Genomic DNA, 12,457 nt, shown 5'->3' on the forward strand with positions numbered 1-12,457 from the left:
GTAAAGCGCAAGAAGGGAGATTGTTCAGGAGGGTCGGGAAAGCAATTGTATCCAGGTGGGAAAAGCCAGTTCGTCGAGCAGAGCTAGCAGTCAGAAAGTTCAATACTGCTCATATGGAAGTAAAAGTGTAAAGCAAGCGACACAAAGTTCTATGCATCTGAGCGTTTTCGGGAGATGGGCGAATTTTATAGAGGTGTATAAAGGGGGCGTGGCGACGTGAAGAGGAGGTTTTACATGATAATCGCAGGAACTAAAGAGAATGTTTGGTTAGTGAACTGAGAACCGGTCCTTATGGATCGTGGTGAAGCTTACCATCAATGTTCTGCTTGATGCTCTTGTGAGGCAGGATCGAGCCACCGTTCACGTAGACTTCATCCGCAATGGTGACATCGTCACCAAGCACGGTGACATTCTCCAAACGAGCCCACCGACCAACGGAGCTGTTCCATCCCACGATGGTCGACTTGACCCAGGCGTGGTCCTTGACCTTGCTGTTCTCCATAAGAACACAACGCTGCAAGCGGACACCGTCACCGATCACGACGTTGGGGCCAATGACTACATTGGGGCCAATGCGGCAGTTCTTGCCGATCTTGGCGGAAGGGTCGACCATGACGTTTCCACCGTACACGTAGGGCTCGCTGTTGGGAGCAAGCAGTTTTGAGTTGCGCTTCGCCAAGGAGGTCAGGTAGAGGCAGGTTCCGCTAAGGAAGTCCTTAGGCTGACCAACGTCCATCCAGAAGCCCTCCAGGTCAAAGGAGTGCAGCTGGCCATCCTTCACAATGGCGGGGAATGTCTCTTGTTCGATAGAGGTGGGGCGGAGCTCGATGCGGTTCAGCACGCTGGGGTTCAGAATGTAGATACCTGCGTTGATACGGTTGCCGACGAACTCGACGGGCTTCTCGACGAACCGATCGATCCGACTGGGGTGGTTGGGCTTGTGAACGACGACACCGTACTTGGACGGCTCGTCAACCTTGGTGACAACAATGGTACCCTCGTTACCATGGCTCTTGTGGAACTCAGCAAGTTCCTTGAAGGGATAATCGCAGATGATGTCGGAGTTCAGGACGAAGAAGGGAGAGTCGTCCTTGCCCAAGATCTTCTCTGCCAGCTTCAGGGGGCCGGCCGTGCCAAGGGGTTCGGATTCGACGGAGAATTCGATTCTGACGTTATATTGTTCCTCGTACTATGTAAGCAGAATTTGTGTAAGAGTGTCGTCCTCTTCAAATCGTGGTGAAGGATGATCATACTTTTTTGAGAGCAGCAACCATGACATCGGGGCGGTAGTTGACAGCCAGGACAATGTCCGTGACACCTGCAGCAGCCAAGCTTTCCACCTGGTGCAAGATCATGGGCCGATTGCCGAATTCCACCAAAGGCTTAGGAAGCGTCAAGGTCTAGGGACAAGCAGGAGATCAGCAAGCGCATCTTCAAGAATTCCGACTGCAGCGGTATGTTGGACGTCACGATCGTCGGCGGGGAGGGAAGAGGGGGAGGGCTACTCACCAAAGGACGCAGGCGGGTACCGAAACCTCCGACCAAAATAAGAGCTATAAAATGTGACTCGTCAGATAAAAAAAAGTCGCTTGATGGCTGTGGATAGATCTATAAGTTTGCACATACCCTTCATGATTGCGGTAGTGTGTAGTTGGTGTTAGAGCGAAAGGGGTAGAGGGGTTGTTCGGAGGGGGACTTGCTCCAAACGAGTGACCGGAGCAGAGGAGTATGGGCGAGGTACAAAAGATTAGATGTGAAACCCAGACGGGGAAAAAGAGAAGGCTAATGGGAGTGTTTCGAGGTTGATTCAAAGTAAGACCCAGCAATCCGAGATGGACGGGGAAGAGTGATAAGATTGAATTAGAACAGAATGGAGAAGAGAATGAATGAATTGGGGGGGCAGGAGGAGGGGGGGGGTGGAAGAAGGTAGAAAAGGAGAGGAAATTGAGTTATAAGAGAAAGCGCAAGAGCGAAAGAAGACAGAGAGAGAAGAGGAGAACACCTGGCTATTGTGACTTGACGACGACTTGACTTGATGGGTGGATTTTGGGGGGGGGGAAGGAGAGGGGGGCTGTAACGGAAGCGTATGTATGGAGATTGTATGGAAGACTAGTAAGAGGGAGGGTCGGAGGGGTCGGAGGGCTGGCTAAAAGACCAGAGAAGGGCCCCCGATGCACCCCCAATGCACCCCCTTAATAGTGTAAAGTGTGGGCAGCCTTATGCTAACTACAACATAGTGTCCACTAATCCAGGCACCGGACGGACCACTGGCTGGCTGGCGTTTCAACCACCACAAAGGACCAAAGGCAGGCCGCACGTTTGCGGCAACGCCACCCCATTTAAAACCAGTTCCGTACCGGCACCGTATGGTTTCAGGTCTAGAGCCAGTTAGAGCTATACTAGTCGCGGCCGGATCAGGTGCTCTCGTGGGGCAATCATTTCATTATTGTTCGTTTCTTTCTTGCCCCTGGATCTTCCCAGCGACTTCATAGATCTCATTACGCGTTGCAATAATTGAAAGGAGCATAAGAAATTCTTTCATGTGCTGAGATTGTATCAGACTCTCATGCAATCACTACACACACACACCCAAAGAGGTCACTTGAAAAGGTCACTAGCATGATCTACTGCACAATTCGTCATAATCCCCAGCCGCTTGTGTTCACCTCACCATCTCGGCATGTGGATGCTGCTCAACCTTCCTCGGGTTGCATTCCCCCATTTGCTCGCCATCGAGAACTTGTTGTAGTAGAGCCGCGCGGAGCTTGTTACTCAAGTGTTGCAGTGAAGCAATTAGTGTATGCAGGAGGCATAATCATCTCGCCCCCCTCCCCAAGAAAATCTCCAACAGACCCTGTAGCAAGTCCTAAGCTTCGCGATCTTCTGATCGTCCATGTATAATCGCTTTTTCTGGTCTCCCCCTGCTTGTGAGGACAGACAATGGATTTCCTGCCCTTGTCCGCCGTCTCCCCGGTTCGTGTTACCAGCCACTATGATCATGTGCATGATCCGGAGGGCATAGTGGAGGAGCAATTCCCAGCTCTCTTATGCCCTTACCTACTAGACTGTGGTTGATGTTCTAAATATACTCTTGCGTATCCGGAGGCAGTGCGTTATGCCTGGTAGCTGTTCCAGCCAGACCACGTGTTAGGGGCCCCTTGTCATCCTCACCGCTTACTGCATCCGGCGCGAATCGTCTGATCCACTCGCGCACCTTGCTGACTTTCTCTACCAGCCGATCCTCTTCCTTCTTGGCTGCAGGACCCTGCTGCTGCTGCTGCCGTTGGAATTCTTGTAGCCTCTTTGTGCTGTAAACACCGCCTGCGTCGTTTGCGTCAACCCGCTGTCGATGCAGAAGGTCAACTCTAGTGACTCCCTTCCGCAGACTTTGCCCGTACACCCGTTCTCGGAAGGAACTCAGTCCTACCGTGCGCATCAGAACAATATCTCGAGGCCGCAGCGTAGCCAACGACCTTCCAAGTTCGTCCTCGATAGGGTTGCGATCACTGGCAGCATGTGCTTGATCCGCAGGAGGAAGCCAGAAGGTTACTCCAAATCCGCTTCGGGTGTCATCGCCCACTACGACCTCGACCAGGTCTAATTCTTTCTTCCATTGCCGTGTCACAATACGGCGTGGAGGGTTGATGGTAATGATTGACACGACTAGATTCACACTCACGGTCTGCGGCACAATCGACGTCAAGTATGCTGCCGTAGGGATAGCTTGGAGGTTGGTAACAGACGTTTGGCAAAAAATCCCTGGGTTCGGCCCTTCTTTGTCGCTCACTGTTGCGATCGAACTCTCAGTACTATCGGCCCAGGTGCCGCTACCTTGAAAGGAGTTATCAGAGCGAACCCCGGTCGCCGAGATCTCGGAAACCTCATGCACGGTGAAGGAGTGCTCGTAGAACCGTGAGAGTACTGAACCCTCTGGTTCATTGGCCGAATTCCCGCCAGGGACCGCGAGGTCGCGGGTTGCTAGGAAGCAGACCCTTTCCTGGGAGCAAGTGTCGAACTTCCCTTGTCGTAACTCAGATGTCCGCAAGTCTTGTAAAAGCCTCCACTTAACAGGGTAAGCATCGGTCAGGCGCCATGGCTCTTCGTCATGGATATTTGGTCCCTTGAAAGGAAAGATGGGCTCTGTGAGCAATTGCTCTTCATCCCACTGAAGGTTTCTCAGAGTGGGTGCACCCATTAAGAAAATGAGTTTCTTCGACATCGCCTTGGCTTATATATACAGAAGCGGCCATGGGGCTTGTCGAAGCAGTACGATTGATCTGCCACGCCCTGAAGAATGATGCTGCTGCAGAGCACGGAGAAATATAACGACTCTGGTATGGTGTGTCAGTACTCGGCCATAGGACATCGGACGCACCGAGATTAAGCGGTTAGTGGTGGGCTATTGATCAATAGCCCTGGTCATAGACCCAGTTATATAGCAAGGTACACGAATGAGGCTCTGGAGATGAACAAGCAGAGGCTGCTGCAGACCTCGCGTCACCGTGTCGAAGCTGAACCACGGATTGCAGACAAGTAGCATCGTTGGTCTTACGGTACTCCAAATACAGTACCGTAACTCCAGCCTCAAGATATCAAGATATCATTGCGAGAAGTGCGGATTGAGTCAGTTGTTGACTGATCGATCAGGCCATTCGAATAGCGTACTAGGTACACATCAGCATAACTTTCCAGCACTCTCACGTTGATGACATCTCCATATTAGAAAGAGACATGATGGACTGAAAACCCCGATCTACTCATTTTCAGAGCGGGCATCACGTGGATGGGGGGTGACAGGACTACGGAACTCCATTCAAGTCGAAGTGGCAACTTCGGCAGAGGACTTTCGCCGCCCACCGAATATCTGACTAGCCCGACATCATCATTCCCGGCCTCCATCTTCGCCCATCGATTCGCTGTCTTGAAGTCATAGGAGATGGCTTTTGTCTTTATTGAACATTGAATAGGCTCTCATATCATTTTTTCTTTCTCTCTTCTCTGTTGAAGGGTAATCTCTGGAATCAGCGGCCAAGTGCCGCCATCCTATAGCCATGGCCTTCCAAGTCCCGATCCCTCTGCCGGTATGAACCATTTGTTCCCTCATTTCAACCTTTTGGCTCCTTTACTGATGATGCCTTCTTGCGATAGAATCTGGCGGCAATGACATCGGATGCTTGGCCGTCCCTGTCCAAATTACTGAATGCGCCCCGGAAACTGATCGAGCACTCCGCCTCCGCCCCTCAGCTGCAACGTACCGGCCACCAAATTAGTTCGATCGTATGTCTTTCTACCTATCCGTTGCGGACGTCTGATGAATTGCGTATTCATGGACAAACTCTCAGGAAAATCGCCAAATTACGCTTCCCGAATGTCTAACTACAGTATCCTCCGAGGCTCTTAGATCGGCTGTTATGTACAAGCCGGCGGTATCTGGATTGCGTCGCTCCCTGTTCGCTGGTAAATCGCCACAGAGTCATATCGCATTCTCAACCACATACTAACTTCACTGTCATTTTCTAGCGACCACTCTTTGGGCTCCGCCATCGACCACTAGCCGCGGTCTTGCCACACCCGCCTCTCGTCTTTTCTCCACGCTGACCGCAAATCCGAACCGCATCCGCCACGCCCCGCACCTACACGGACTCTCACGTCTCCAACAACAGCGGTACCTCTTTGGGGGTCCGTCTCAGGCCTTACTAGCCCAGAGAGAGAAAACCGCGAACAACAACCCCAGTAGCGCGAACGCTCAAAATGCATTCTACCAGGCTCTTCTGCGCGCGAACCATCCTGCCATAATTCTTGAACGGTACAGATCCGGGTACTTTGCTAGTAACGCGGCCACTGAGGCGATCTACCACAAGGCTTTGCAACGGGTCAACGGGATAGATGGCTCAACCTCTTTCTTAGGCGCCAACCAACAGTCCAATCCTGACCTGCTTCATCAACTTAAGCCCGATCAAATACAAGCTATTGGCCAGGCCGTCGGTGCTAAAGGTATTCATGGTAAAGTACACGCGGCACCCGGCCAAACCGGCACTGGAGCTAAAGACGCACCTCTGTACGTTGTGGTCGAGGAGTCAATGGGTAGTGCTATTTTTCGCTGGGTGAGATTCTTTGTCATGATGGCGTTCATCGCATACATATCTTGGGTGATTCTCGCTGTCGTCCTTGAGACTTCGGGTGTTTTGCGAAACGTCAAGGGCCCACAGAACAACGAAGCTCAACCTGAACACCAGACCGTGCGCTTCAGCGACGTTCATGGATGCGACGAGGCCAAGGATGAGTTGCAGGAACTTGTTGAATTCTTGATCAATCCCGAACGATTTTCCTCGCTCGGTGGCAAATTGCCAAAGGGTGTCCTTCTGGTTGGTCCTCCTGGTACTGGTAAGACCCTACTCGCGCGTGCCGTGGCAGGTGAAGCCGGTGTTCCATTCTTCTTCATGTCTGGGTCGGAATTCGACGAAGTCTACGTTGGTGTCGGCGCTAAGCGTGTTCGGGATTTGTTCACTCAAGCCCGCAGCAAGTCCCCTGCCATTATATTCATTGATGAGTTGGACGCTATTGGTGCGAAGAGAAACGAAAGGGATGCCGCCTATGTGAAGCAAACTCTGAACCAGCTGCTTACCGAACTCGATGGGTTCAATCAGAGTAGCGGAGTCATCATCATAGCAGCAACCAATTATCCTCAGCTGCTTGACAAGGCCCTTACGCGGCCTGGTCGCTTCGATCGGAAGGTGGTTGTCGGTCTTCCAGACGTTCGCGGTCGTATGGAAATTCTCAACCACCACATGAAGAGTGTACAAATCGGTACTGATGTCGATGTGGCGGTCATTGCTCGTGGCACCTCTGGGTTCTCTGGTGCTGATCTTGAGAATCTTGTCAACCAGGCCGCTATATATGCCAGCAGGAACAAGAAGACCAAGGTCGGACCCAAGGATTTCGACTATGCCAAGGACAAAATCATAATGGGCGCGGAGGCTCGCAGCCGGGTCATTCAGGATAAGGACAAGCTTCTGACTGCTTACCACGAGGCTGGCCACGCTCTCGTTGCTTACTTCTCGAAATCCTCCATGCCGCTCTATAAGATCACTATCGTGCCCCGCGGAATGGCGTTGGGTATTACACATTTCCTGCCTGAGATGGACATGGTTTCCAAGGATTACACCCAGTATCTGTCGGATATCGATGTCGCCATGGGTGGCAAAGCTGCGGAGGAGCTCATCTTTGGCCCTGATAAGGTCACCAGTGGTATCTCGGCTGTATGTTTGATCTTTGGGCCCTCTCATTTGAGGTAGCCTTTGCTGACAAGTTGCAGGATATTGAAGCAGCCACCAAGACCGCTTTCGCTCTCGTTACTCAATTCGGGTACTCCAAGAAACTTGGAAATGTCGACTTAATGTCCAACTACAGCAGCCTGTCCTCCGAAACGAAACAAGAAATCGAAGCTGAGGTTCGACGCATTGTCGAGGAGGCTCGCGTTCGCGCCACCAACATTCTGACCGAGAAGCACAAGGAGCTTGAACTGCTGACCCAGGCTCTGATCAAGTACGAGACGTTGACTAAGGAAGAGATGGAGAAGGTTCTTCGGGGAGAGAAACTCGACAAGCTGGAAACGGCCCCGGCCGCCCCCATCAAGTTGCCCGAGGTTCTCCGGACCGCCAAGTTGCCCTCGCCGAGCCCCGAGGACATACCCCCAGTAGCAACCAATTCCGCCAATGAATGAAGCGCCAGCCGCTATTCCTGACTTTTTTTTTTGACCTTCGACCTTCGACCTTCGACCTATGTCCTCTCTCCTCTCTCCCCTTTGAACCATATCTTTGTCGAGTCTTGTCGAGGCTTATCAGCAAAGCCCGATAGCCTTGGCACCATCATTTTCACTACATTCCCAAAGTCGATTTACCACGGAACAAGATCGATCGATGTCTCTTCGAACCCTCCGCCATCTTACACAGTTTTCTTTTGCTATGCATCCCGTTCCGACTCTACTTTGTTCTTGTCTTGTATTGTTTCTCAGACTTGGGTATCTGATTTCTGCTACCCCTCCATCCCATGGATGAATCGGTCTTCCCGTTATTAACATGTATGTAGCAAGCTTTTGAGGGGGTGGTTCTCACGAAAGATGATGGTATAGGGGCGTCATCTGCCCCCCGATGGGGTTATCATGGAATGACTTTTAGTTTGCGTGTAACATGTGTACATACATGTATCAAAATTTGCATGAGTACCGGATACGCAAAGCGAGATATGTTTTGTAGACCAGACCACCAGCCAATACACATTTCAATCATTGCCCTGATACATATAATGTTGGGAGTTTAAGAATCTGAGGAAAGGTGAGGATTGGCGCTTTTGCGTTGCTTCGTGTTAGGTCCGGGTGCGGGAGGGAAGTCTTGATTTATGCCTCGTAAACATACGACAAATTCGGCCCGTATGACAATCTGTATATACAACAACCTTAGTCTAAACTGGGTGATCGTGGAGTATGATGCCAAGCCGCAAGCCTCAATATCCTTACTCAACCATAAAATCCTCAGTCAAGCCATCAAATCATGCATTTTCTTTCATCAGTATTATTATCACAAGGAATCTAACTTAGACAACGAATGTAAATCCAGGAATGGGAAAAAAAGGAATGAACGAAGTAAGGAAAAGAGTGGCTAGGAATAAGACTAATAGAGAGCGACAATTCAGAGTGGGATCATTCAGACACAAGGAAAAACATAACCATCATTCTTTTTTTGTTTGAGGGGAACAAAAGAGCGTCTCGTCACGTATAGCCAGAGTGAAAACCTGGGCATAAAGCGTAATGTGTAAATGGATATCATGTGCCAGCCAGATACCTTTGCGACGAATTGAACAAGGCGTGTATCAGCATCAGTACATAGTCAGAAACTTGTCTCGAAAGTGATAGAAGAAAAGAGTAAGAAGCTCTTGGATCTTCCGCAACACCGTAAAAACCCTAAACATCATAGGTAACTCAAGGGGGTATCATGACATTCAATCATCAGGTCGACGCAGATAGAAGAAATGACGGCTCCAAAACAAGAAGAAAGAGAAACAAAATAAGATCGGACTAAACGTGAAGCGCAATATTCCTCAGCCTCGACGGGACTTTCGGTCCATATATCGCGGCCGTCGTGCTGGATCATCCTCGTCGGAACGAACAGAACCCCTGGATTTAGCTTCCAGTGCAAAGCTCACCGTGGGCGCGTTGGCATTCCCAGCAGACTCTCGAGGCTTGCGCTGCCCAAATTCCTGGGCCATGCGCGTGGGTCTCTCTTTCAAGATCCCACTGGGGGGCATGGCATGCTTGACGGGTGAATGGGGCTCGGGCTTCTTGCTGGAGCCTTTCATCCAGCCGAAGAGTCCAAGGGAACTCCGTCGCTTGTGGTCCTTGATGCTCGCAGTCAACGGTTTAAGCGCAGGGTTTGTTGTGAATGACGAGTCAGTGAAAGAATGGGGAAGAGTTCGGCGAGCCTGGTCCGCCATTCCATCGGCATAGGTGGGCATGGAAGCGGACAAGTCACGAGGGCCCTCTGAATACAAGTTAACTCTAGACGGCCTGGGTGGGGCATTGTTGCGCGTTTTGTGGATGACTGGCGCAGGTGCACCATCATCACTATCCGTTTGGTCGTCAAATGGTGATGTCTGAAAGCGACGAGCGTTTCCTGAGCGACCGAACAGTGGCCGTAGACTGATGCGCTTACGACGCTCCGTGTCTTGCTCTGGCGGTGGTCCGGGCTCTAGAGACTGCAGCTCAAGCGTGGGAATGCTGGGGATGTCAGGTTCTCTGAAGCCCGAGTCGATACTATGTCTGCGGCCGAGAAAAGAAGCCTGGCTGGGTGCGCGTGCAACGAACAGACGAGGATTCAACGCAATAGGTTCCAAATGTGTCAACTCAGGCTGCTCTTTCTCTGCCTGAGGAGCAGGCTTGGCTGCTTCAACCCAATCTTGAGGGGTCAATGGCGGCGAAGACGATAGTGTGGCTGAAAGCTCCTCGATCGACCTGGATGGCTTCCTTTGATAGTGTCTGTTATCTATCTTGGAGAGGAGCCTTTCCAAGCTATCTTCGTTGTACAGCGCATTGCCACCGTAGTAACCAAAATTGGCCTTCTCAAGGGATTCCCGGTCAAACAGTCGGTCATCTCTAGAGGTGATGCAATTCAACGGAAACAAAGTCGGAGTCACGTCGCCTCCAGCCGTGTTCTGGGATGGCAGCGGAACAACACTGACATTTGCTGTCAGATTGTCACTACCGACACTATGACACGAGCTTCTCTTGGTTGTTAATTCATCAGCGGAACGCGGGCGCCGGAGCCTAAATCCCATTGCAACACCCTGGTCATATTGGCTCTTCTCTGCAATGATGCTCCCATTGAAGCGGCTCGGACACGCAGCGTATGCTGTGCTCATGGTATCAGGTGTGGGTGGCAGCCTTGCCGTTCCGAACACGCTGTCAGTGCGTGTCTTCAGACTAGAGCCGTAAGAGTCGCTATCGGAACTCGTCTTCTTTGGTCCCTTGGGAATGGCAGACTGCATGTTCCGGCGAGGAACATCATCCACAAAAACATCGTGTGGTGGCCGGACCCATGATTCAATGCGGTCTTTGCTTTGGGAGCTTGCAATGTCAGAGATCTCTGGGCCATGTGCTGCCGGTTCCTTTCGGATGACAGGTATCTCCAGCTGGTCGAACCCCTCATCACCATCTGATCCAAGGGGGAACAGTTCGCTGCATTCGCTGAGAGCACTAAGTCTCGGCGATCCGAGATCGAGTGTGTCAGTCATTGACTGCAAGCTTTCTGACTTGGTAATTTCACTCAACGCAGTGTTGGGCTGATCCTCAGGCGCTTCGTATAAGCTCCGGAGCGCCGCTACGCCTTTCTTATCGTCACGTAGAAATGAAGGGGCCCGTTGGAGATGATGGGATGCGGATGAGTCTCGGCGGGATTCCGAGAAGATGGTACCGCGTTTCGACGAGATCCTCTCCGGAATTTGAATAGTGGGTTTCGGCTTTGGGGTTGCAGTATCGTCATCATCTGGCCGAGCCGTCGAGGGTCTGGATGAATCTTCACCACCTTGCAACTCTGTGACCTGGTTTTCGAGAACGCATATCATGCTGACAGCTTCTGTTATTGCCTGGTCGCGCCTGTCGATTTCCTGCCTCAATTCCTCGTTTGATTCCCGCAACCGCTGGTTATCAGCTTCCGCCTCTCGAAGCTCCTGCACTTCCTCTTCTAAGGAGCGCAGGCGCTGGAGCTCTTCCTCCATCTCCTCCATTTTCAGTAGCTTTTTCTCCAATGCCGTCACCTGCTGTACACGATGGAAGATTTCCAGCTTCAAGTCAAAGTTCTGCTTGTTGAGTTTTGAGACATACTGCGTAAAAGAATCAGTAAAGACGGGTCTCCGACGCAGCGGTGGATGCAACCTACCTCACCCATCTCTCTAACACCCATATCATTCGGCTGCCTGGTACCTGACGAGGCCACACTGTAAACTCTACGCTGTTTTTCGGAGCTAGCTTCTTCCCATGATTGAGTCCGAGACTGCGCCTGTGATTGCGCCGGTGACTGGGGCGGAGACTTGTTTTTGGGATGAGATCGCTCCGGTGTTCGAGGATTGCATGGTTTCAATTCGTCCGATCCTCCTTTGGTACTTCGAGTTGCACGCTGCTCTTTCAACAAATCTTGTAACAAAGCCGAAGAAGGATTGACCAATGTCGCAGTGGGTTCCGGTTCCGGCGTTCCTAGAGATTCCGCAAGCCATCAGCCATTGCCTGTCCAACGTACCGTAGATTGGGGCGGTGTGGGTATCCTACCGGCTCTCGATAGCTGAGGCGTGCGAGGTGTTGCAGTTCGTGGTGTCATTGATATGGGGGATGCGTCATTCAACCATGACATCTCTAGAAAGTGGTCAATCGTTTGGAGTCGGTGTGGAGTCGGGCTGGGGTATATAAGATCGTACCTGAGCTCATCTGCGAGGAGGAATCCATGTTGACAGACCCCTTGACTCGGGCTAGGGCAGGAGGCTTCGGAGGGATAGATGTAACTGCACAGTAAACCGAAACGTCAGTTTTCACACTTCCTTGATGTGTCTCCTATCCCTTGAGCGAATCAAGGGATAATCCCAATGGTGAGAACTGACTCTTGCGTCGCGCACTGTGACTCCGCGACAAGGAGAGGGAATCCTTCGAGGGAGATGTAGCTGGAGATGGATAGGAGCAGTGGCGCAAAGAAGACGGAGTCACTGATTGCACCGAGATGGTGCTCCGTCTCTGGAGTTTCGTGTCCATTTTCACGGATTGTGGGAACCGTAACAGAAAAAAAAAAAGAGAGCGCGATCCCACTATTCGATGCGCATCACTGGCAAGACGCAGGACACCAGTCTCACTGCAGTAAAACGCAGGATTGTATCCACCAAAGATGCAGGTCAGATTGAAAGAGGGGCTGTAATTTGACCG

The 12,457-nt window shown here is 51.4% G+C and overlaps 4 protein-coding genes across 4 annotated transcripts; 1 reads left to right on the forward strand and 3 right to left on the reverse strand.

Moving 5' to 3' along the window:
* Nucleotides 1-230: 230 nt before the first annotated feature.
* BO86DRAFT_376107 (mannose-1-phosphate guanyltransferase) lies at nt 231-1,633 on the reverse strand (the record flags this gene model as incomplete). The annotated part of the gene is made up of 5 exons (XM_025670517.1): nt 231-250; nt 313-1,189; nt 1,254-1,400; nt 1,510-1,553; nt 1,627-1,633. 5 exons carry the CDS (start codon nt 1,631-1,633, stop codon nt 231-233), a joined length of 1,095 nt encoding a protein of 364 aa, XP_025531683.1.
* Nucleotides 1,634-3,079: 1,446 nt separating this feature from the next.
* BO86DRAFT_416026 (uncharacterized protein) lies at nt 3,080-4,219 on the reverse strand (the record flags this gene model as incomplete). Its single annotated transcript, XM_025674948.1, has 1 exon — nt 3,080-4,219. The coding sequence occupies one exon, from the start codon at nt 4,217-4,219 to the stop codon at nt 3,080-3,082; it is 1,140 nt and encodes a 379-aa protein (XP_025531684.1).
* An 832-nt stretch (nt 4,220-5,051) lies between these two features.
* BO86DRAFT_396075 (i-AAA protease YME1) lies at nt 5,052-7,723 on the forward strand (the record flags this gene model as incomplete). The annotated part of the gene is made up of 5 exons (XM_025673374.1): nt 5,052-5,081; nt 5,149-5,277; nt 5,343-5,457; nt 5,521-7,259; nt 7,316-7,723. 5 exons carry the CDS (start codon nt 5,052-5,054, stop codon nt 7,721-7,723), a joined length of 2,421 nt encoding a protein of 806 aa, XP_025531685.1.
* Nucleotides 7,724-9,096: 1,373 nt separating this feature from the next.
* On the reverse strand, nt 9,097-12,289 carry BO86DRAFT_416028 (uncharacterized protein; the record flags this gene model as incomplete). The annotated part of the gene is made up of 5 exons (XM_025674949.1): nt 9,097-11,373; nt 11,430-11,743; nt 11,783-11,899; nt 11,962-12,045; nt 12,157-12,289. 5 exons carry the CDS (start codon nt 12,287-12,289, stop codon nt 9,097-9,099), a joined length of 2,925 nt encoding a protein of 974 aa, XP_025531686.1.
* Nucleotides 12,290-12,457: the final 168 nt, after the last annotated feature.

The sequence above is a fragment of the Aspergillus japonicus genome (assembly GCF_003184785.1).
Source record: "Aspergillus japonicus CBS 114.51 unplaced genomic scaffold BO86scaffold_5, whole genome shotgun sequence".
NCBI classification, from domain to species: Eukaryota; Fungi; Ascomycota; class Eurotiomycetes; order Eurotiales; family Aspergillaceae; genus Aspergillus; species Aspergillus japonicus.